Source organism: Apodemus sylvaticus, chromosome 19 (genome assembly GCF_947179515.1).
Source record: "Apodemus sylvaticus chromosome 19, mApoSyl1.1, whole genome shotgun sequence".
NCBI lineage: Eukaryota > Metazoa > Chordata > Mammalia > Rodentia > Muridae > Apodemus > Apodemus sylvaticus.
In genome coordinates this window covers 11,581,479-11,602,852 of record NC_067490.1, presented here as the reverse complement: position 1 = coordinate 11,602,852, position 21,374 = coordinate 11,581,479, and the positions used below count along the sequence as shown (strand labels likewise).

The following is a 21,374-nucleotide window of genomic DNA, read 5'->3' as shown; positions in this document are numbered from 1 at the left end:
CCGTCTTTATGGTGCCCAACCTGTTCAGCCTCTCTGTCCCATCTGTCACTACATGTTCATCAGAGCAAGCTGACTCCTGGCTCCTGCGTGCCAGTGGTCAGGCTTCTTGGGCCATTAAGCTTTTATCCACTGAGCCATCTCCTTGGTTCTCGGTTTTAAATGAGACTTGCTATCGTAGGTCCATGTCTATGTTGCTTAAGAATTTCAATTTGCATCTTTTAGCATCTTAGAGAGTGGTTGTATTTTGCTGGATACTTAACAGTCACTTACTAATTTTTTTCTTTACTAAATAAAAATTTTAAAAAGGATATTTTATGTATGTGAGTACACTGTAGCTGTCTTCAGACACAACAGAAGAGGGCATCAGATCCCATTACAGATGGTTGTGAGCTACCATGTGGTTGCTGGCAAACTAAGGAACTCTGAAAGAGCAGTCATTGCTCTTAACCGCTGAGCCATCTCTCCATCCCCTAAATAAAGGTTTTGCTGTGTATGTGACACACACCTTTAGTCCCAGCTTTTGGGACCCAAGGCAGAAAGAAGCTGATGGATCTGTCTGAATTCCTAGCCAGGCAGGACTACAAGTGAGACCCTGTCTAAAAAAATAAAGAAAAGCGAACAGAAACTGAACAGGCTTCGCTTGGCGCTGTTCATGACTTTAATTTTGCAAACCTTCTGTCAGGTGTGCTGAGGCTGTCAATAGCACTCTAGAGAGTGGGGCAGGATTGTGAGTTCTAGGCCAGCCTGGGTTACTTTTATTAGTGAGACTGTTTGGAAACCTCAAGACACTGGCTCATTTTAAATATCATCAGTTTCCCCAGGATTCGTGGTTGGCTTTCACAGGCAGTAATCTTTGACTTATGCCCTAAGTAGTTTTACTTTTTTGTCTTATTTTGTTACACTTCTAGTTTGGGAGCATTCTTTTTCCGTGCTGTTTGGTTCCAGAACCCTGAGGAGGGAGGAGGGGCTGAAGTGCATATTTTACATACCAAAGCTAACCTGGCCTCCAGGTTCTCCCAGCATCCCTCAGTCCCTACCTGGCACGCCCCGCCCCCAACCCTGAACTTTCCAGCCCAGGAGTCCAGCTGCCCTTACCCCAGAGGCTCTTTGCTATCTAATCCAGATGTTTTCATTTTCTCTTTTTGCCCCCTCCCTTCTCTTCTGTGTGCGCTCGTTCTTGCTTTCTCTTCCCCTGAACTTCAGCAAGGCTCGTAGGCTTGTGTTTCAAATGGAGACTGCTTGAGCGCTTTCAAGGTTCTCCCGTCAGCTCCTGAGACTGACTGAGACTCTAACCTGTTAGAAGTATCCCCCATCCCCCTCCCACCGCACTGTCAGTGAATAAAGTTGCCTTTGGTTTACTCTGACTTCCATGATACTTTCCTCATTATTTCTGTGCCTTGTACGGTGAATGATGGATAAGTAGAGAAACTTTGCTGGTTGACTGTATGCTCTGCAGATGCCAGGATTTCTGTGTTGCTAGACTGGAACTCTAGATTGAATTCATGGATTCTCAGTGTGTCTGTCTGTCTGTCTCTCCACCTCCCCCCTCTCTTCTTCTTTCTCCCCTTCTGTCCTAACCCAGAGGCCTCTTTCTTTTGCCTCACGCTTGTTCATAGAAAATCATAGCACCCATTCCAAGTAGAGTAAAAGATTCTTGAGGCAAATAAAGTGACAATGATTCAGGTTACCCCCAATACAATGCTCCAATATGGTGGTATTTTCTTCTCAGTAACAAGAAAGATATAAATCAAGACTTTAAAATGCACTAATTGTGTAAGGGTCCAAGTGTATGACCCTCCGGGAGAGAGAGAGAGACCGAGACACAGATCAATGCAAAAGCAAGAGGTTTATTTTCCTGTGTGGCACATGGGGACCAACCTTTTTTTTTTTTTAATTTATTTATTATATGTGAGTACACTGTAATCGTCTTCAGATACCAGAAGAAAGCATCAGATCTCTTTTCAGATGGTTGCGAGCCACCATGTGGGTGCTAGGATTTGAACTCATGACCTTTTGGAAGAACAGTTGGTGCTCTTACCCGCTGAGCCATCTCTCCAGCCCCGGGACCAACCTTTAATCAGTTCCTCAAGGCGAGTGACTGACTAGAAGGTCACCCGGAATGTGTTACAAGCAGCTTTTATACTTCTTAGGGGCACAGGTTACTTCAGCAAGGTTACAGTTCAAACTTATTAGCTAAACATATTGACCTTTAAATCTATTGGCTAGCAAGCATGACACCATTTGAACTCTACCTGGGACTTTCCAGAGGGTCAGGTGACTATCAGTCAGTACATTCTGCCATTTTTTTTTTCTGAGAATTTTTTACTCAAGAATGTTCCTATAGGTGGAGAATGGAACTCGGCCTTGCCTCGATCCCTGGTGGGAGGGCAAAGCTGTAAGGAGGGTGTGGGACTGGAAAAAGCCCTTAGGGTCAATGGAAATTAGTGAATTCTAGCTTAGGGCTGGGATCTCTCTTTGTTTGGTTGACAGTTAATTTTGTTTAGTCTGAGATGGTCCAGGGTCTAGAAGGATTCTACTCTAACAGAGCCTTTCTTGTCTACTTTCAGAGGTTTAAAATATTGTGAGGTCTAAAGTTATGTTAATAAGTTTAAACTACTGTGCTTAAGAGATCTATAAAACAAAATTTCCTTTAACCTCTAAGTCCTACTTGTCGAAGGACAAATATTATAACTGGACTGCACCCTGGAATGCTGTGAGCTGTTCATGTAAGATAACACTGCAGTTGAGCTGGGTGGTGGTGGTGCACGCCTGTAATCCCAGCACTCTGGGAGGCAGAGGCAGGCGGGTTTCTGAGTTCAAGGCCAGCCTGGTCTACAAAGTGAGTTCCAGGATAGCCAGGGCTACACAGAGAAACCCTGTCTTGAAAAACCAAATCCAAAAGATAACACTGCAGGGAATCCCCCAGATTATGTCTGTAAAAGCAGAGAGAGTTTTATTCTGCAGAAACCCAGCATGCAGGGGTTGACCATTCATCAAGATGGTGACTCAGGCAAAGGAGAGCAAGCCTTTTCATAGGAAACTAGGGGGATTGTAGCTAGGGTTAGGTAATCTAAAACTTCATTGGGGGGTGCTGGGGGTGCTACATGGGTCAGTTTCTGACTGTCTAGTGTCCAAGTGGACAGCACTCCTCTCTCATGAACATTTAACCACAGGATGAGACGCTCAAGCCATACAAGGCTGCCCTGCACAAACACCCATCCAGAGATAAGATATTTTCCCATCCTTGTGGTTGTCTCCAGTCTGTTCTTTGGATGGGGGCATTTTTTTTTTCTCTTTCGAGACAGGGTTTCTCTGTGTAACCCTGTCTGTCCTGGAACTCACTCTGTAGACCAGGATGGCTTCGAACTCAGAAATCCACCTGCCTCTGCCTCCCAAGTGCTGGGATTAAAGGCTTGCGCCACCACTGCCTGGGGATGGGGGCATTTTTTGTCCTTGTTATCTCCTCTAGCTAGGAGCTGACTCGGCGCCACACTTACCCTCCCTAAGTCAGGGCGGGGAGCTGACTAAGGAACTGTTGGTGGTGGTTCCCTCTGAGGAGCCCAGTATGTTTCCTGGGGAACAGGAAAGTTTTTATTCCCAAGGTTTCTGGACCTCTCAATTTGAACCTCAGATAGATACAGAAAAACAAGGAAGTTCTGCTACCAGACTCACATGCCCTCCTTCACCTTGGCGCAGGTGGAGGCTAAGGGTCTGTTTGCACATTCCAAAAGGATTTATTCACGCAATCATCCCAAGTGTGGGGATGTTAGGTCAAACACGGAGGTGGACAAGGTACAGCTATTAAAAGCTAAAGAGAGCCCAAGATCATCTGGCTTCAGACCTAAGGCATCTCAGCTCTCTGCTGAAACGTTCATCAGCCAGCCGTACAGAATCTTCATCGAACCATGTTTTTCCCTTAGAGGCATATAAAGGATGGTTAAAACACTTAATTGAATAATGAGTAATCTGTGTTAGCATTTCCTTCTAGGCCAGGTGTGCCTGACTCACTGTAAAAGGGGCTGCTTGCCCTCTCTTCACTCTCTTACTCAGCCCCTTCTCTCCCTGCCCCACCCCCCTCCTCCTCCTTCCCTCGTGTTCCTGGCCTCCCTCTCCCTTCCCAACTCCCTTTCCCACACCTTAAATAAACTCTATTCTATATCCATTGTATTGCTGGTCGGGGAAGGGATGCCTCAGCATGGGACCTGGGAGGTGCCCCCTTCCACCTCACCATATGGTGCCTCTATCAAACATATTCTTTGCACTTTGTTTTTATAAAACACAAGAATCTGAACCACAAGACCTTGGTGTCAATCTTCCTGGAGTGCCCTTCACTCCGCGTTCTCCTAAAATGAGGATTCTCTTCACACGGCTCCATTCTTGGCCTGTGTTCCAACAAGAATTTAAGACTTTTGCCTACCCCTGTTTATAGCTTTGCCAGTGAAAGGGTCAGCTCAGGAACTTTGGAAGGTCATGAAACACTTGCCCCTCCAGGAAGGGAGAGGCTAAACTATGTTCCTCAGACCTCAGGGAGGCCCCTGCGGCTAGGGGAGGCCCAGGGTTATTTCAAGACTTTTGGCCACCTACCTCATTCACTAACAGCCAGTTAGTTTAAAGGTAACACTGTTCTGCCTAATGGTAGCTGCCCTGAGGACTGTATAAAAGGTGTGGTCATTCTTTCCCCATGTGCAGGGCGACCCCAGAGTGCTGGATTAAATAAAATTCCTCTTGTATTTTGCATCGGTTCCTGCCTCCACGTGGTTCACTCAGGGGTCTACAGTACATTAAAGCTTGCCTGAGTCTTTGGTGCATTGGCTGGGAATCTCACATGCTGGAGTAGTGAATAGGAGGTCTCGAGCATGTAACAACGTGTTTTTTTTTTGTCTGTCTCCCAGTTTGCCAAAGTCTGAGTCTATAAGTCTGTCTGAACTTTCGGTTTGCTTGCAAGTGTCTGGGAGGCTCAGAGAGCCTACGATGTCTGGTGCAGTCGGGTTCAGCTGGCAGATGTGCCATTGGTTGAGACCGAGGGGGACTGGAGGGGGACTGGAGGGGGACGAGAGGACGCTTCAGGCTCCCAGGAGAGATCCGGGAAGGCTCTGCGCCTCCTGGAAATGCAAGACAGTAACAGCAGGAGCCAGGTCTTGCTATAATTTGGTTTATCTGGCTCCTGCAGTATGGGCAGAAGCGCCTAATTTGTTTTAGCATGGCTGGAGCTGACTGAGCAACTCTGTTATCTGGTTCCTGCCTCATGGGCAGGAGCACCTGGTGTCGGTAACCGCCCATTAAGGGGTAAACTGTGTGTTGATTGTCTGTTCTCTGTGTTCTCGAACCTGGTTGCTGGTCTGTGGCAGGGTCAGGCTGTCTTTGTGGTTTAAAACACAGATGGTTTTAATCTGTGTTTGTAAGTATCTTGTTTTGTGTTCTTGGACCTAGATGCCCACTCATGACAGGGTCAAGCTGTCTGTGTGCTGATTGTTTTTCTCTGTGTTTGTTGGTATCTTGTTCTGTGTTCTTGGACTTAGACTGACGATATTGTTTGGACATTAGACTGACTGAAAAGCAAGTTACTCACTCTCTGCTTCTCTGAATGACCTACCCGTAGAGACCTTTGACTTGCAGGTGATAAAAGCAGTAGAAGAGAAAGTCTTTATAGTCACCTAGAAGAATCTAGTGGCGGACCCACCTCCCTCCCTCATAAAATAAAAGTCTTTCTTTCCCCAAGACCCACATCACAGGTTCTGGCCTTCAGGAAAAGGGAAGTGTGAGAAGAGAGATCTGGACCTGAGAAGAATTCGATTCACCCAAGGCCCTTCAACAGCAGACCTTTTGCTCCAAGACCTTCCCTGTATCTCTCTACCCTTGCCTCCATGGCCCTGCCAGCTGCCAGTGCTGGTTCTGGAATCCTCAGCCCATACAGGACCAGGGAGAAGCGGGAGGGGACCTGAGAGCCACCTCCCCTGATACCACGGTGGCTCTCTCACTAAGGGCATATTTTTCAAGAGACTGATTAATCTCTTTGAGACTGTTTTATTTATAATACAGGAAGCCAAAATGAATATCCCCTCATACATGGGGGCACCATTGATTGACCAGGCTGTCGTGAACAGTGGGCTTTTCCTAACTAGACCTGACTTGGACTTTAATATGGCAAGAGATAAGGGGCACCTGAAGGCCCACCCTCAGACTCCATGGGCAGGTCTGTAAGACCCCCCAAAACCAAGGGTGCCCCAGCACCCCACGCCTCAGAAGGCGACACCCAAATCACTTGTGAGAAATGGTCTCGATGCAATAACATGAGGATTTCTTTATTCCAGAATTCTGGGTTCCACAGCCATACACTGTGCAGGGTTAGAGGACTGTGGACCACGAGTGCCGAATTGCGACAGCTTTTATAAGTTTATGACAAAGCTTGCAAATCACAAATCAATCATTTCTTAGCATGGAGAGCCCGTGAAATGTGAGCTAATCGATTTGTACCACTCCATAGTTTTCAGGCCAATCAGTCACTGGCCCGCTCTCAGTGGACCAATTAGTTTCCTATTTTCTTAAATGTCTATAGCTGTGTGAACTCCTGCTTAGGGGTAATGGAGTAAGCAGTTTACAGAAGCAAGATAAGCTTAGCCCATTTCCAGTTACCTTATGGGGCCAGGATCTCCTATTCAAGGCCTTTCTGCTAGGTCTAAACAATGGGTGGGCTCTGGAATGTGATCTTTTACCTAGTTTCTAACAAAGCGAGATGGCATTTTAAACTTCTGACTTCTTGGGGTCATTATAGTTAGGCTGTATTATTTTCTATCCTTTCATTCTCAAGGGGGCCACTTGGAAACCCACAAATTTGACCAATGTATGTGAGGTTAAACAGGGACCATAGCCTTTCTAGAGCGGATCATAGAGACATTCCGCCAATATACATCGTATGACCCCAGGGGCAAGGAATACAAAACTACTGGGACGATGGCTTTTATAGATCAGGCTAGTAGAGATATCAGGAAAATGCTTCAGAGGCTAGAGAGAAAAGGAGGGAGGCCACTGGGCCCCAGGCCTTGGGAAAAGTGCCCCCAAATGGCAAAGGCGTTAGCCCTGGGTGAAGACAGTGATTAGGAGAGACGCAGTTCAGACCCTCTTTCCAAACACAGGGTAATTCTGAGAGTGGAGGAGAAACCCGCTCAATTCTTGATGGACACAGGAGCTCAATGCTCTGTCCTCCAAGCCAATGGCCCCGTTTCTAAGAAAAGATCGTGGGTCCAAGAAGCCACTGGCACTGAAATGTATTCATGGACTACCCGAAGAACAGTGGACCAAGGGATGGGATGGGTAGCCCATTCATTTAGGGTCACCCCAGACTGTCCCTACCCTCTGTTGGAGCAAGACGTACTCTCCAAAATGGGGGCCCAGATACACTTCCTGTCCAACGGGCCGCAGCTAACTGGCCCAAAAAGAGAGACTGACCCCCTGCTGAAAGTTGAAGCTACAGACAGGAGCAGTTTTCTCCATGAAGGTCAGAGATGAGCAGGTGATGCTGCAGGTGATGGTGGACAGCACAAAGGTCATCTGGGCAGAACCTCCACCCTCTGGCACTCAACACAGGAAGTGGAGCTAACTGCCCTCACCAAGACCTTGGAACTTGGAGCCAGGAAGAAAATTAACATCCATTCAGATAGCAGGTATGCCTCTGCCACAGCCCACGTCCACAGGGCTATATGCCAAGAGAGAGGACTGCTCACATCAGAGGAAACAAAAAGGAAAACTTGGACCTCTTAGATGCCCTAGTGAAGCTGGCGACTGAGTGTTATTCACTGCCCAGGACGTCAGAAGGGAAAAGACTCAGTGGGCAACAACCAGGCAGAGCAAGTGGCTCCAGGAGTGGCTATGCAGGAGCCTATCCTGGTTATGGGCCTGCAAGAGACACCCACTGGGAAATAGGACTGAATTAAGAGATGGCCTCACTTAGAATATGCTGAAGAAAAAAAGGACTCAGATGGCTAGCCACCCTACCAACTATCACTCAGAGAAGGTGCACACAAGAAGGGAGACCGAGGGGGCTGGTGAGATGGCTCAGCAGTTAATAGCACTGACTGGTCTTCTGAAGGTCCTGAGTTCAAATCCCAGCAACCCCATGGTGGCTCACAACCCTCTGTAATGAGATCTGACGCCCTCTTCTGGTGTGTCTGAAGACAGCTATAGTGTACTTACATATAACAATAAATAAATCATTAAAAAAAAAAAGGAGGGAGAACTATACTCCCTAGAAAGTAAGCAAAGACCTACTAGGCACTCATTTAGGGGATAAAAAGCTTGTCCAGGCAGTTAAGGTACCTAAAGTATGTATTTATGACCCAGGTTTTGGCCCAGAGAGATAATAGAACAGTGTAAAGTATGTCAGCTAGTGAATGCTTACGCAGCCAAGAGTAAACATGGCAAAAGACCTAGAAGAGAACAGCCTAGAATATATTGAGAGATTTTATAAAAGTTAAGGCAGGAGAATATGGTTACAAATACCTTCTAGTGTTTGTGGATACTTTTTCTAGATGGGTTGAGACTTGTCCCACAAAGCAGGAAACAGCTGCCACGATTAGAAAAAATTTTCCCGAGTTTCAGAGTACCCAAGGTAATTGGATGAGACAATGGTCCTGCTTTTGTCTCTTAAGGTAAGTCAGGGATTGACAGAGATATTAGGGACTAATTGGAAGCATTATTGGGCCTACTGTCCCCAGAGCTCAGGGCAGGTAGAGAAAAATAAACAGAACCCCACGAGAGACCTTAACTAAATTGACCTTGGAGACTGACTCAGGCTGGGTGGTGCCCCTCCCCTGTTCCAGTTCTGAGCCCAGAACAGCCCCTGCCATTTTAACCTGACCCCTCTTGAGATCCTCTTTGGTACACTAACTCTTTTGGTGTCCACTGGGCCCTCCCAGGAGGCATCCCACAACATGAGATTTGGCCTAAACTGTCTGCCTTAAGTGCTCCAGGGATGCCAGAGACTCCTCACTGCTTTCAGACGGGTGACTGGATCTGTGTAAGAAGACTTCAGGGAACAGTCACTGGAATCCTGATGGAAGGGACCCTTCCTGGCACTGCTAGCCACTCTCACAGGTCTCTAGGTGGACGGTACTGTGGCCTGTGTGTGTGCTTCCCATGTGAAACCTGCAGATGTCCTGCTCTCCAGACCCCCGCTGGACGGTACAGAAGATGGACAATCTGTTCAAGCTCAAGATCACTCGACCTTGATCATGACTGCCTGGTGGGACCCTTGGATTCTGGTTCCTTCCCCCGTCCTATGTGCCTGTCTACCTGCCACAGCATTTACTGTCTCCTCTCTGTTGGGGTTGGTGATGGCCGAGGCAGCCACCTCTGGTCTTACAAGGGGAAAATTATGACAGTCTGAGAACAGTTGTTGATTTAGATATAGAGAGAATAGAAACTTTCATCAGTCACCTTCAAGAATCATTGATTTCATTATCAGAAGTAGTACTGCAGCATAGGAGGCCTAAGGAGCCTGAGTGGTGTTGCTTTTATATAGACCATTCCAGGGTTGTTAGTCAATGGCCAAGGTGAGGAAAGGGCTAGCCAAGCAGAAGAGAGAACAAAGTCAGGGCTGGTTGAGTCTTGGTTTAACTCCTCCCCTTCCTTAACCACTTGCATATCCACCCCCTTAGGACCCTTAATTGTTCTCCTGCTGTTGTTGACCTTTGGTCCCTACATTTTGGACCACTTGGTTGCTATTTTTAAGAAACACATAGGTACAGTACAGCTAATGATCTTAAAGCAGAGATACAAAGAACTAGAAACAGAAGACCAGGAGTATGAGCTATCAGAATACCAGCAATTGCTTCAGGATTGAAGCATTCTCATAGAAAAGGGGGGAATCAAAGGGTCAGCTCGGGAACTTTGGAAAGGTCAGGGAACACTTGCCCCTCCCAGAAGGGAGAGGCTAAATTACATTCCTCAGACCACAGGGAGGTAGGTCCCTGTGGCTAGGGGAGGCCGGGAGGCCGTTGGCCACCTACCTCATTCCCTAACAACCAATTAGTTTAAAGGTAACACTGTTCTGCCAATCACATTGTGCCTAATGATGGCTGCCCTGAGGACTGCGCAACAGGCTGTGTGTGGTCGTTCTCTCCCTATGTGCAGGGCCACCCAGCATGCTGGATATTAAATAAAATTCCTCTTGCGTTTTGGGGTCTCCGGTAAGTTAAGGCTCTTCAGAGTCTTACATCAGAATCCCAGGTATTTTGATGTACAATTTTAAGTTTCCATCCTTAATACTTTAAAAAACATGTTTTTTAAAAAAAGATTTATTTATTATGTATACAGCAGTCTCCCACATGTATGCCTGCACACCAGAAGATGGCATCAGATCTCACTACAGATGGTTGTGAGCCACCAGGTAGTTTCTGGGAATTGAATTCAGGACCTCTGGAAGAACAGTCAGTGTCCTTAACCTCTGAGCCACCTATCCAGTCCTAAAAACATGTTAATTCAAAAGATCTACGCTTTTACAGGATAAGTGCTTTGAGGATTGACTTTGGGCACTGTGTACTAGCTTCACCACAGAACTGTATTCCTGCCCAGGGCTACAATTTATAATTTTATAATTTATAATTGTATGCAGATTGAGTTATTCTTTGCTTTTAAAAGCTGTGTGTATGTGTGTGTGTTTGATATATGCATGTATACTTCTTTCAAATTATTATTATTTTAATAATAATAAATTAAGAAATAAAATTTAAAAATTATTTATATGTAAATATACTATAGCTATCTTTAGACACACCAGAAGAGGGTGTCAGATCTCATTACGGATGGTTGTGAGCCTCCACGTGGTTGCTGGGATTTGAACTCAGGACCTTCAGAACAGCAGTCAATGCTCTTAACTGCTGAGGCATCTCTCCAGTCCCTTTTTTCAAATTATTATGTGGAATGTTAAATTTTTTTCTATGACAAAAACTAAAAATTTATTTCTCTTCTGGTGAAATGAGCCAATTCAAACCAGATTAGATAATATTAAATACAGGATTATTGGGAAGCTGCTCTCTGGTGAGTTCACTGGCCCCCAAGGACCAACATCACCATGGGGAGTGAAGGAATGGGGGAAAGAGAAATGAAAGGAATGTACAGAGCCTCATTGGGGTGCCAAGCCACCTGGCAGGAACTTGACATTGACCAAGGTGAAGTTCCTCTCCCAGTCTTTTGAGTGGTAATTCCGGTGTTAGCCATAATCCCTTCCACTTAGGGTGGAACTCTTAGATCAAGGTGAAGTTCCTTGTTTCTCCCGATCTACTAATTCCTGAATTAAGCAGGTGACCCGCCCAGCTGCCTGAGCCCAACGCCCAGTGAGCAGCCAGACCCGCCCCCCAGAACACACCCTGGAATCTGGGGGAAGGGTCTTGCCTAAAACTTTAAAATACTGAGTCCTCCATTAAACCTTGAGACTTTGAGCAGCTGGTGTTGTTTAGTCTCTTTTTGCCTTTCCACACATCCCCAGCTTCCCTTCCAGGTAACCCGTCGCCGTCGATGGAACTATGGGCTGTGCACAGAGAGAGGAGAGAAGGAGAAAAAGAGGGGAGTGGGGCAGGGGAGGTGGGGCCTAGGAGACCAAAATGTCTGGATTATTTAGGGAGGAGCCTCTGGGGGAAGGGCAGCTCAGCTGCTTGGCTGGAAAGTTCAGCCTTGGGGGCAGGGACTGCCAGAAGGGACAGAGGGATGATGGGAAAACCTGGAGGCCCTTGCCTGCATCCAGAGCCAAACAAAAATAAGTTTTATGGTAGAAGTTCTTCAGCCTTAATGCACACACACACACACACACACACACACACACACCATTTCTAAGAGCTTTTGGATTGAGTCTGATAGAGCTGAAATTCCTCTCCCCTGTGGGTCAGTTGGCATTTAAGGTCTATTTTTTATTTTTATTTTTTAAGATTTATTTATTATATGTAAGTACACTATAGCTGTCTTCAGACACACCAGAAGATGGCATCAAATCCCATTATGGATGGCTGTGAGCCACCATGTGGTTGCTGGGATTTGAACTCAGGACCTCTGGAAGAGCAGTCAGTGCTCTTAACTGCTGAGCCATCTCTTCAGCCCCTTTTAGGTTCTCTTTTGGCCTAGATGACTAGTTCTAAGGCATTTTACTGCAGTTTTGTAGTACAGATGGGAATTAGAAAGGATAATGCCTCTTTGTTAATTTTACTCAAAGCGGGTTTGACTCTAGCTGTTGTTTGCTTTCTGGTAAAATTTAGGAATCCCCCCCACCCTCCTTCTTTGAAGACGTGATTGGCATTTTAGTAGACTTTGCTTTGGCAAGAACAAAAAACTTAATTTTATTTTCCCTCCAGTGCACGTTTGTATGTGCATTCTTAAAATTTATTGTTGTTTTGTAATTTTCATTGTAGGGCTCTTTTGTCTTGTAAGACCCGATAAACGAGGGCGCCCCAGCACCCCATGCCTCGGAAGGCGACACCCATATCACTCGTGAGAAACAGTCTTGATGCAATAACAAGAGGATTTTTATTCCAGAGGCTCTGGGGTCCACAGTTGTACACCGTGCAGGGGTAGAGGACTGTGGGACCCCGAGTGCAGAATTGGGACAGCTTTTATAAGTTTACAACAAAGCCCTCAAATCACAAACCAATCATTCCTAAGCATTGTGCCCACGTAGTGTGAGCCAGTCGCTTTGTACTACTCTGTAGTTTTTAGGCCAATCAGTTTAAATTATCAGAGCCCTCACTCTGTGGACCAATTAGTTTCCCATTTTCTTGGAGGTCTATAGCTGCGTGAACTCCTGGGTGGGGGTAATGGCGTAAGCAGTTTACAGAAGCAAGATAAGCAGATAGTTAGCTCATTTCTAGTTACCTTATGGGGCCAGGATCACCTACTCAAGGCTTTTTTGCCCAGCTCTTAACAAAGGGCTGGCTCTGGAATATGAAGTGTTTGGGGCTCTTTAGAAGGCTGGAATTAGAGATTCTTTGGAGTGAGATAGCATTTTAAACTTCTGACTTCTTGGGGTCATTAGAGAGTTAGGCTGTATTTTCTATCCTTTCAGTCTCTGATTTTAAAGGTATTGCTGGGTATAAAAACTGACATGACCATTATGTGGTGTAGTTAATGTTATTTTCAAATCCCTGGATAAGGGACGGAGATGCTTATTTGACATATCAAAGTGAATCTGGCCTCCAGGTTCTCCCAGCATCCCTTAGTCCCTGAGGGTATGGCTGCCCACCACACACTCTATCCCAGACTCTCCAGCCCAGAGGCTGGGATACCCTTCCCCAGAGGCTCTTCCCTCCTGGTTGCTGCACAGGTTCCTCTCTCCCTTCCCCTCCCCCTCTTCCCGCATGATTCAGGGCCAAGGCTCTCCCAGATGTGTCTGCCTCTGGCTATCTACTCTCCCACATCTCTAGAATAAACTCTCTCCTTTGCCAGGCAGTGGTGGCGCACACCTGTAATCCCAGCACTTGGGAAGTAGAGGCAGTCAGATTTTTGAGTTTGAGGCCAGCCTGGTCTACAGAGTTCTAGGACAGCCATGGCTACACAGAGAAACCCTGTCTCGAAACAAAACAAAACAAAACAAAACAAAACAAAACAAAACAAAACAAAACAAAACAAAAAACCTCTCTCCTTCACCATACCTAGGAGCAGTCCTTCCCTTCCCCTTTCCCTTCCCTTTCCCTTCCCTTCCCCTCCCTTTCCCTTCCCTTTCCCTTCCCTTCCCCTCCCTTTCCTTTCCCCTTCCCTTCCCTTCCCCTCCCTTTCCCTTCCCTTCCCCTCCCTTTCCCTTCCTCTTCCCTTCCCTTCCCCTCCCTTTCCCTTCCCCTTCCCTTCCCCTCCCTTTCCCTTCCCCTTCCCCTTCCCTTCCCCTCCCTTTGCCTTCCCCTTCCCTTCCCTTCCCCTCCCTTTCCCTTCCCCTCCCTTTCCCTTCCCCTCCCTTTCCCTTCCCCTCCCTTTCCCTTCCCCTCCCTTCCCCTTCCCTTCCCCTTCAAAACAAAACAAAACAAAACAAAAAACCTCTCTCCTTCACCATACCTAGGAGCAGTCCTTCCCTTCCCCTTCCCTTCCCCTTCCCTTCCCTTCTCCTTTCCTTCCCTTCCTTTCCCTTCCCTTCCCTTCCCTTCCCTTCCCTTCCCTTATTTATTTCCCTTTCCCAGTCAGTCAAAGGGGAAGGGTTTTGCTGTAGATATGAGAGAGAGAAAACACCCAGAGGCATCTGGAAGCATCGAGAGCAAAGAAAGAAGTAGAGAGAGAGAAAGTCTCTCTCTCTCTCTCTCTCTCTCTCTCTGTGTGTGTGTGTGTGTGTGTGTGTGTGAGAGAGAGAGAGAGAGAGAGAGTATGAGAGAGTGAGGGGGGATGAATATGAGGTACAGATTTCCATTAAACACAAGGTCAAGCTTTTTAGTCTGTTCATTGTTATCATATTTATAGTCCCTTTTCAGGGAGGTAGAATAGACACAAGACAAACATACAACTGAATTACAAATACTTATAAACATGGATACAAAAGGAAGCTTGCTTTACAGAAACAATTGATGAGGAGACATTATCCTGGAACATGTACATAGAAGGCGAGCTTGCTTTGTAGCCATGTGATACTAATTCACTGGGATGTCACATAATATCCAATGAGTACTGAGTTTTCATACATTGTAAGTTTTGAAATAGATGTTTATCAAAGAGCATAAAATTTTGGATTAAAAAAAAAAACCAAGCTGGGCGGTGGTGGCACACGCCTGTAATCCCAACACTTGGGAGGCAAAGGCAGGCGGATTTCTGAGTTCGAGGCCAGCCTGGTCTACAGAGTGAGTTCCAGGACAGCCAGGGCTACACAGAGAGACCCTGTCATGAACAACAAAACAAAACAAACAAACAAAAAGCAAAAACAAAAAAGAATTCTAGGAACCCATGTAAATTATGATGACCACACTTAAAAAAAATCTGTTGTGTAACTGAAATCTACTAGGTGAACACATCTTAAATATTGTCACCATAAACACACAAAGGATGACCAAATTGGACGATGAGTCAATTAAACTGATCATGACAATCATTTCAAAGTGTGTACATATCAAATCACCATGGTTTATACCTTAAAATATATATACATTGTCATTTATATCTAAATAGACCTGGAGAAAAAGAATTATAAAACTAATCACAAAGGTGTGATACAAGCAAAAAATCATGTGTATAGCGATCTAATCACATAACATTCCCAACTGGTCATTTACCTTTGTCACACAACCAACTTTATAAATAAAGAAAACTCAGTCCAAATATTCTTTGCTTCACTCAGGGTTCAGGCAAAATAGGCATGGACAAAGACAGCCACAGTCAGGAGGAGGATGGCGTTGATGTTCACGACATTTCTCCACAAGGGCTTCTCAGATGTGTCTGAGAATTTTTGCCTCAGAGCTGCCTCCTCTTCTTTGGTCAGCTTGGGCCCTGAATTCTGCAAACCACAGAATACGCTGCACGCCCTCTTGAGACATCCACGGGATTGCTCAGAATCATCTGAAACAGGAAAAGGCATCAACCAATGATCACCAAATGGAAATCACTGTTGGTGCCAGGCAGTGGTGGCACACACCTTTAATTCCAGCACTTGGGAAGTAGAGGCAGGCGGATTTCTGAGTTCGAGGCCAGCCTGGTTTACAGAGTGAGGTCCAGGACAGCCAGAGCTATACAGAGAAACCCTGTCTTAAAAACAAAAACAAAAACAAAAAACCCAAAACAAAAACAAACAAACAAACAACCCCCCCAAACTACCAACAACAAAAAAACCCAAGAAATCAATCAATCAGTCAATCAATCAATCAATCACTGTTGGTGCAAGTGTCAGGAGGAATCCAGGGAAAAATATTAATTCAACTATATGAAATAAAAATTCTGCCCTTCAGTCAGACTTTTAAAAAATATACCAATGGTATAACGGATCACACACAAAAGAGCTTTGTGCAAAGCTCTTCATGGTGGCACTGGAAAATTTAAGACATGTTTAGAAAAACAGTAATCTATGAAAAATAGTTAAAGATAAAGCAGAAATCTGTGAAACACAGCAAAAGTATTTGGGAGGGGTGGTAGAAAGTATATGACCTTCACGTCTAAAAGAAGCTGAAAATTAATGGAATACCTAACTATCATCTAACTTAATGTAGATAATGTATTTGATAGGATAACCTCGAATACTATAAATGGAAGGGTATATATACTAAGGGGAAGAGGTCACCAAAGAACATAGAAGGATAAAAATGAAGAGAAACAAATCCAAAAGTTAGTCCATTGACAATAAATCAGCTAGCTTGGTCTGGGGGAGAAGATGTATCAGGGAGAATAGTGAGGAATAAGGGTGGAGAGGGGATTGTGTCAGACACTCAGGCATGACCAATCGAGACTGATCTGTTGAGGACAGTATGTAGAGATGGGTCGGTCTGTAATTGCTATTTTGGCAGCTGGCACTCAATTTCATGGATGGATGATAGATAGATGGATGGACTAGATGGATAGATGATGGATGGATGGATGGATGGATTGGCAGATAGACTGGAGATGAACAAGTGGATCTCATATTGGATGATCAGTAGCTGTGGATGTTGAGGACATATTTAAACTTTTCTTTTGCACTTTGGGAGGCAGAGGCAGGCAGATTTCTGAGTTCGAGGCCAGCCTGATCTACAGAGTGAGTTCCAGGACAGCCAGGGCTATACAGAGAAACCTTGTCTCAGGAAAAAAAAAACAAAAAAAAAAAACCAACCAAAATCCAAAAACCAAAAAAAAATTTTTTTTTTTTGGTTTTATACGCATACATGTAAATCTCAGGAGCTGAATTTAGTGGGATTAAACACAGACACGAAAGGGCACATAGCCAATCCATACACTAAAACAAATGTAAGCCAGATGTTACCTTCATCAAGAGCACCACCAACTTCTTCTTGAGTTTCCTCTTCTTCTGCATCTAAGTCAATCCGTTCCTCTGTGTTGTTCCAAAGACTCCAGCACAGGCGGTATAGCTAAACAGAGGCAGGCAAGGCATATGTTCACTAGTGATGGGGAGATATGTACAACGATTCACGACACCTCATTTAATGTAAGGTTTTAAAAGCATAACTGTAGCCGGGTGGTGGTGGCGCATGCCTTTAATCCCAGTACTTGGGAGGCAGAGGCAGGCAGATTTCTGAGTTCAAGGCCAGCCTGGTCTACAGAGTGAGTTCCAGGACAGCCAGGGCTATACAGAGAAACCCTGTCTTTAAAAACCAAAAAAATAAAAAATAAATCATAACTGTGCCAGGGCAGTATAGGTTTAAAGGAAAGATCTCCTACAAACTGTCTCACCAAAACACATCAGCCATTTTGAATTATTTCTGTTTTTAACTCTAGTATTTGCTTACAGCTCCAAGTAGTATTTTGAGACTCCCACTTCTGGGTTTGTGATATCAGGAAGGGCATAGATTCAGCTGCATTTGCTATCCAATCCCTTGTGTTAGTGGTACACTGTGATTACATTCATTTGGTCTAACAGTTACTTTTATTCTTTAAAACATTTGTATTACGTTGTCCTTCAGGATGCTTCATCCTTAGATTGTATCTGTGAGCTGTTCATGATTTATACCCTTCCATGTGTCTTTCTTACCTCACCTACAAACTTGTACATATTGTTATAACTGTTGGATATAATTTTGATTGTTATGTGTGATATAATTTATATTTTCATGCTTGTTCATTAAACTCAGTGCTTGGGAGGCAGAGGCAGGCAGAGATCTGTGAATTCAAAAACCAGTTTGTTCTGTTTTTTTTTGTTTGTTTGTTTGTTTTTTTGTTTTTGTTTTTTTTTGGTTTTTTTTGGATTTGGTTTTTTTCGAGACAGAGTTTCTCTGTGTAGCCCTGACTGTCCTGGAACTCACTCTGTAGACCAGGCTGGCCTCGAACTCAGAAATCCACCTGCCTCTGCCTCCCAGAGTGCTGGGATTACAGGCGTGCACCACCACTGCCTGGCACCAGTTTGTTCTGAATAACAAAATTCAGACTTCTTGGACTGCATATCAAGAACCCCACCTCAAAAATGATTTAAAAATTTGAAAGTAAATAACAAAACCACCATTTTTATTGTGGATTCTTCTTTCTCCCCCCCTTACTCCACCCTTTCAACCCCCTAACACTAGGTAGGAGAGAAAAAAAGGTAGGGGGAAAGGGGGCGACATTATCGTTACACCACTTTCTGCTGGTCGGGGTGTGGAGTTTCCAGGGGCAAGTTTGATCTTCGCCATCAGGATATCTAATTTCTTCTTGTTGTTTCTTCTTTTTGCATGACTATTTAACCAACACCGACCAAATGCCAACCCACCCAGCCTCTTAGGGCCCTAGTTTTTATATACATCCTCTGAAGAGTTCCTAGAACTACAAATGTCACACAATTGCAGAAAACTCTCTGCAGCTGGCACAATCACACCCCTGCTAGAGCACGAGGCAAATCATACTCAGCTCTTGTGGATGATCTGAAGCAGACCCATATCTCATACCTGGGTTTAAAACAAAAACACATTCTGATAACGTGTCTGTGTTTTAACATATACCAGGACTCTCCTTACAGTGGTTGTCAACACTTCCTTCTTCAGAGTCATTGAAATTTGACCCTAACTTGCATTAGCTTTCTTCCAGTGTTCATTTCCCAGACTTCTTTTATCAAAGACTTATTTATTTATTATATGTAAGTACACTGTAGCTGTCTTCAGATGCACCAGAAGAGGGCATCGGATCCCATTACGGATAGTTGTGAGCCACCATGTGGTTGCTGGGAATCAAACTCAGGACCTCTGGAAGAGCAGTCAGTGCTCTTAACTGCTGAGCCATCTCTCCAGTTCCACACTTTTACCTGGCATGGTTCATTACTGCTTTGATATATAAGTTCATAACAGGTTTCACGAACATCTGTGGAATAGCTGTTAATACCAATTGGTCTACTTCAGAAGTTAAAAACTCACAATGTATTGAAACACAGTGATGACCTCATTGATCCTCAAGACAACAGTTCCTTAGGAATCAGTAGTAAGTTAGGATTATTCTTGTTGTCATATAATTTCACATTACATTTTCCTCTGTAAATATGGGCTTTCTTATGTTCTTTGTTCACTTCCATTCTCAAATGTATTTACTAATGAGTTCTGGTAATACGCTATTAATAAAGTTCTTTTTCTGTTTTTTGTTTCAGTTGCCACAAGTTTCAAATTCTCAACGTAGACATCTTGTACTGGCTTCTCTCTCTCTCTCTCTCATATATATATACTTGCAAATAGGAGCTACATTAAAGAATGTGAATGATAACACAAAATACATAGAAGTATTATTACATGCTAGCAATAAACTGAAACAATGTTACTAAATGATTAATATGCATATTTTTTAAAAAGATTAGTATTTTCTGATCTCCCACAGTTTGCCCCCTTCTCCAGGTAATTCTGTCAAAAATTACAGGTTTTATTTATTTGTTTATTTATTTATTTATTTATTTATTGAGACAGGGTTTCACAACCCTGTTTAGCTCTGACTGTTCTGGAACTTACTAGATAGAACAGACTGACCTTGAACTCTTAAAGGTCAAACTGCCTCTGTCTACTGAGTGCCACCATGCCCAGCTCAGATTCATGTTTTAAGATTTTTTTCAGGGGCTGGAGAGATGGTTCAGCACGGTTAAGGGCACTGACTGCTCTTCCAGAGGTTCTGAGTTCGATTCCCAGCAACCACATGGTAGCTCACAACCATCTGTAATGGGATCTGATGCCCTCTTCTGGTGTGTCTGAAGATAGCGATAGTGCACTCACATAAAATAAGTAAATAAATCTTTAAAAAAAAAGATTATTTTCTATGCTTACACAAATGTATTTGTGTCTCTCTTTTTATATATCTAAAAGTGATAGTATAGCATATTATAATATTCTGCAAGCCTTTTTCCTGATTCAACCATGTTATGGACATTTAACTATGTTATTGAGGCTTCCCCATTACATACTTATTCTTTTAGCGATAAAAAAATCTGGATTGTTCTTGTTTTGCAGGGAAAAATATTTTTCCTAATTTGCATATATTTTAAATAAGCTAATATATATATATATATATATATATATATATATATATATATATATATATATATATTTTTACCCCTAGGTATAAGAATTTAAAAATTGGCAGCTATAAATTGCCCTCTTAGAAATAGTAAGATTCACATATTCCTCAACAATTGTGGATTGTGGGAATTTTCCTCTTTTCTTACCAACACTGAACATTATTTATACTCCTTTGGTATTTAAATATTAAATTTCAATATCATATGGCAAAAGTGAACATCACATGTTCCATGGTCTCATTCCTGCTGCTATGTGCGTTTTATATCGGTTCATGTTGTGGGTGATGTTTGGCTTGCCCCTAGACTGGCTCATCACTGGAGCCTCTCCTGCTCTCTGGTGTCTCCTGGTCTCCTAGGCAACACCAGGTGATGTCAGGCGGCAGTGGCCTGAAGTTATCCTCCAGCCACATTAGGGAGATGGTGAATTCCCAGTTCATTTCCTAATCTCACACATCTTCATTCTCTGCGGCTTGGCAAATGCTGGGCACAAAGCAGTCGTTTAGTGGGCCCTAGCTCTAGGGTAAGTTACAATGTTTCCATTGCCTAAGCCTGGATAGCAGCTACCATTACTCACATGAACATCTGGAATCGGCTCTGTTAGGAAGGAGACTCCCAGGATTACTATGATGGACAGGAAGAAGAGAATGATGGCAAAGTACATATAATGCACCCCACAGATAATCTTGGGACAGTTACTGGGAGCCAAGCAGCTGCCTGTTCCGTATACAAACTCAGCGATCATGCGAATAAGGCCTACCACGAGTCCAAACATTAGCCCCCAGAATGCTCCCTGAAAGGAAGAAAAAGAAAAACAAGGTTACCGTCCTGCTTGCTGGCTCCCTTAAGGAAAAGTCAAGAACACAAGTTTTCGTTGTTTCTCAGACACCAGAGCACTTTAAAACCTATTTATTTTTATTTGAGTCTAGGTGTATGTGCTTGCTTATTTATATGTATGTGTACCATATGTATGTAGTACCTGCAGGGGCCAGAAGAGGGCGCCAGATCACCAGAACCTAGTTACAGGCGGTTGAGAGCAGGTTTGGTCACTGGAAACCAACCTGGGCTCTCTACAGGAACAGGGAGTGTCCGTAATGTCTGAGCCATCATTCCAACTACACATTGTGCATTTCTTTCTATTTCAGTCTATTCATTATTGACCAATGCTACTTGTATACACTTATGGGTACAACTAGCTTGTATTACGATGTACGCATTACAGAATGATTGAAATTACCTAATTTCCATATCTTAGATATCACATTTT

General features: G+C 44.1%; 1 protein-coding gene across 2 annotated transcripts in view; it reads right to left on the bottom strand.

Moving 5' to 3' along the window:
• Positions 1 to 15,292: 15,292 nt before the first annotated feature.
• Positions 15,293 to 21,374, bottom strand: part of LOC127670211 (solute carrier family 5 member 4-like) — a 48,708-nt gene continuing 42,626 nt past the window's right edge. The window contains exons 13-15 of one of the 2 annotated variants that reach the window (XM_052164588.1): positions 20,685 to 20,900; positions 16,898 to 17,003; positions 15,293 to 15,507 (exon numbers count right to left, since the gene is read on the bottom strand). In XM_052164588.1, the coding sequence (XP_052020548.1) occupies positions 15,293 to 15,507; positions 16,898 to 17,003; positions 20,685 to 20,900 (537 nt within the window). The remainder of the gene's footprint in view (positions 15,508 to 16,897; positions 17,004 to 20,684; positions 20,901 to 21,374) is intronic. The other variant, XM_052164589.1, reaches the window with a different exon arrangement.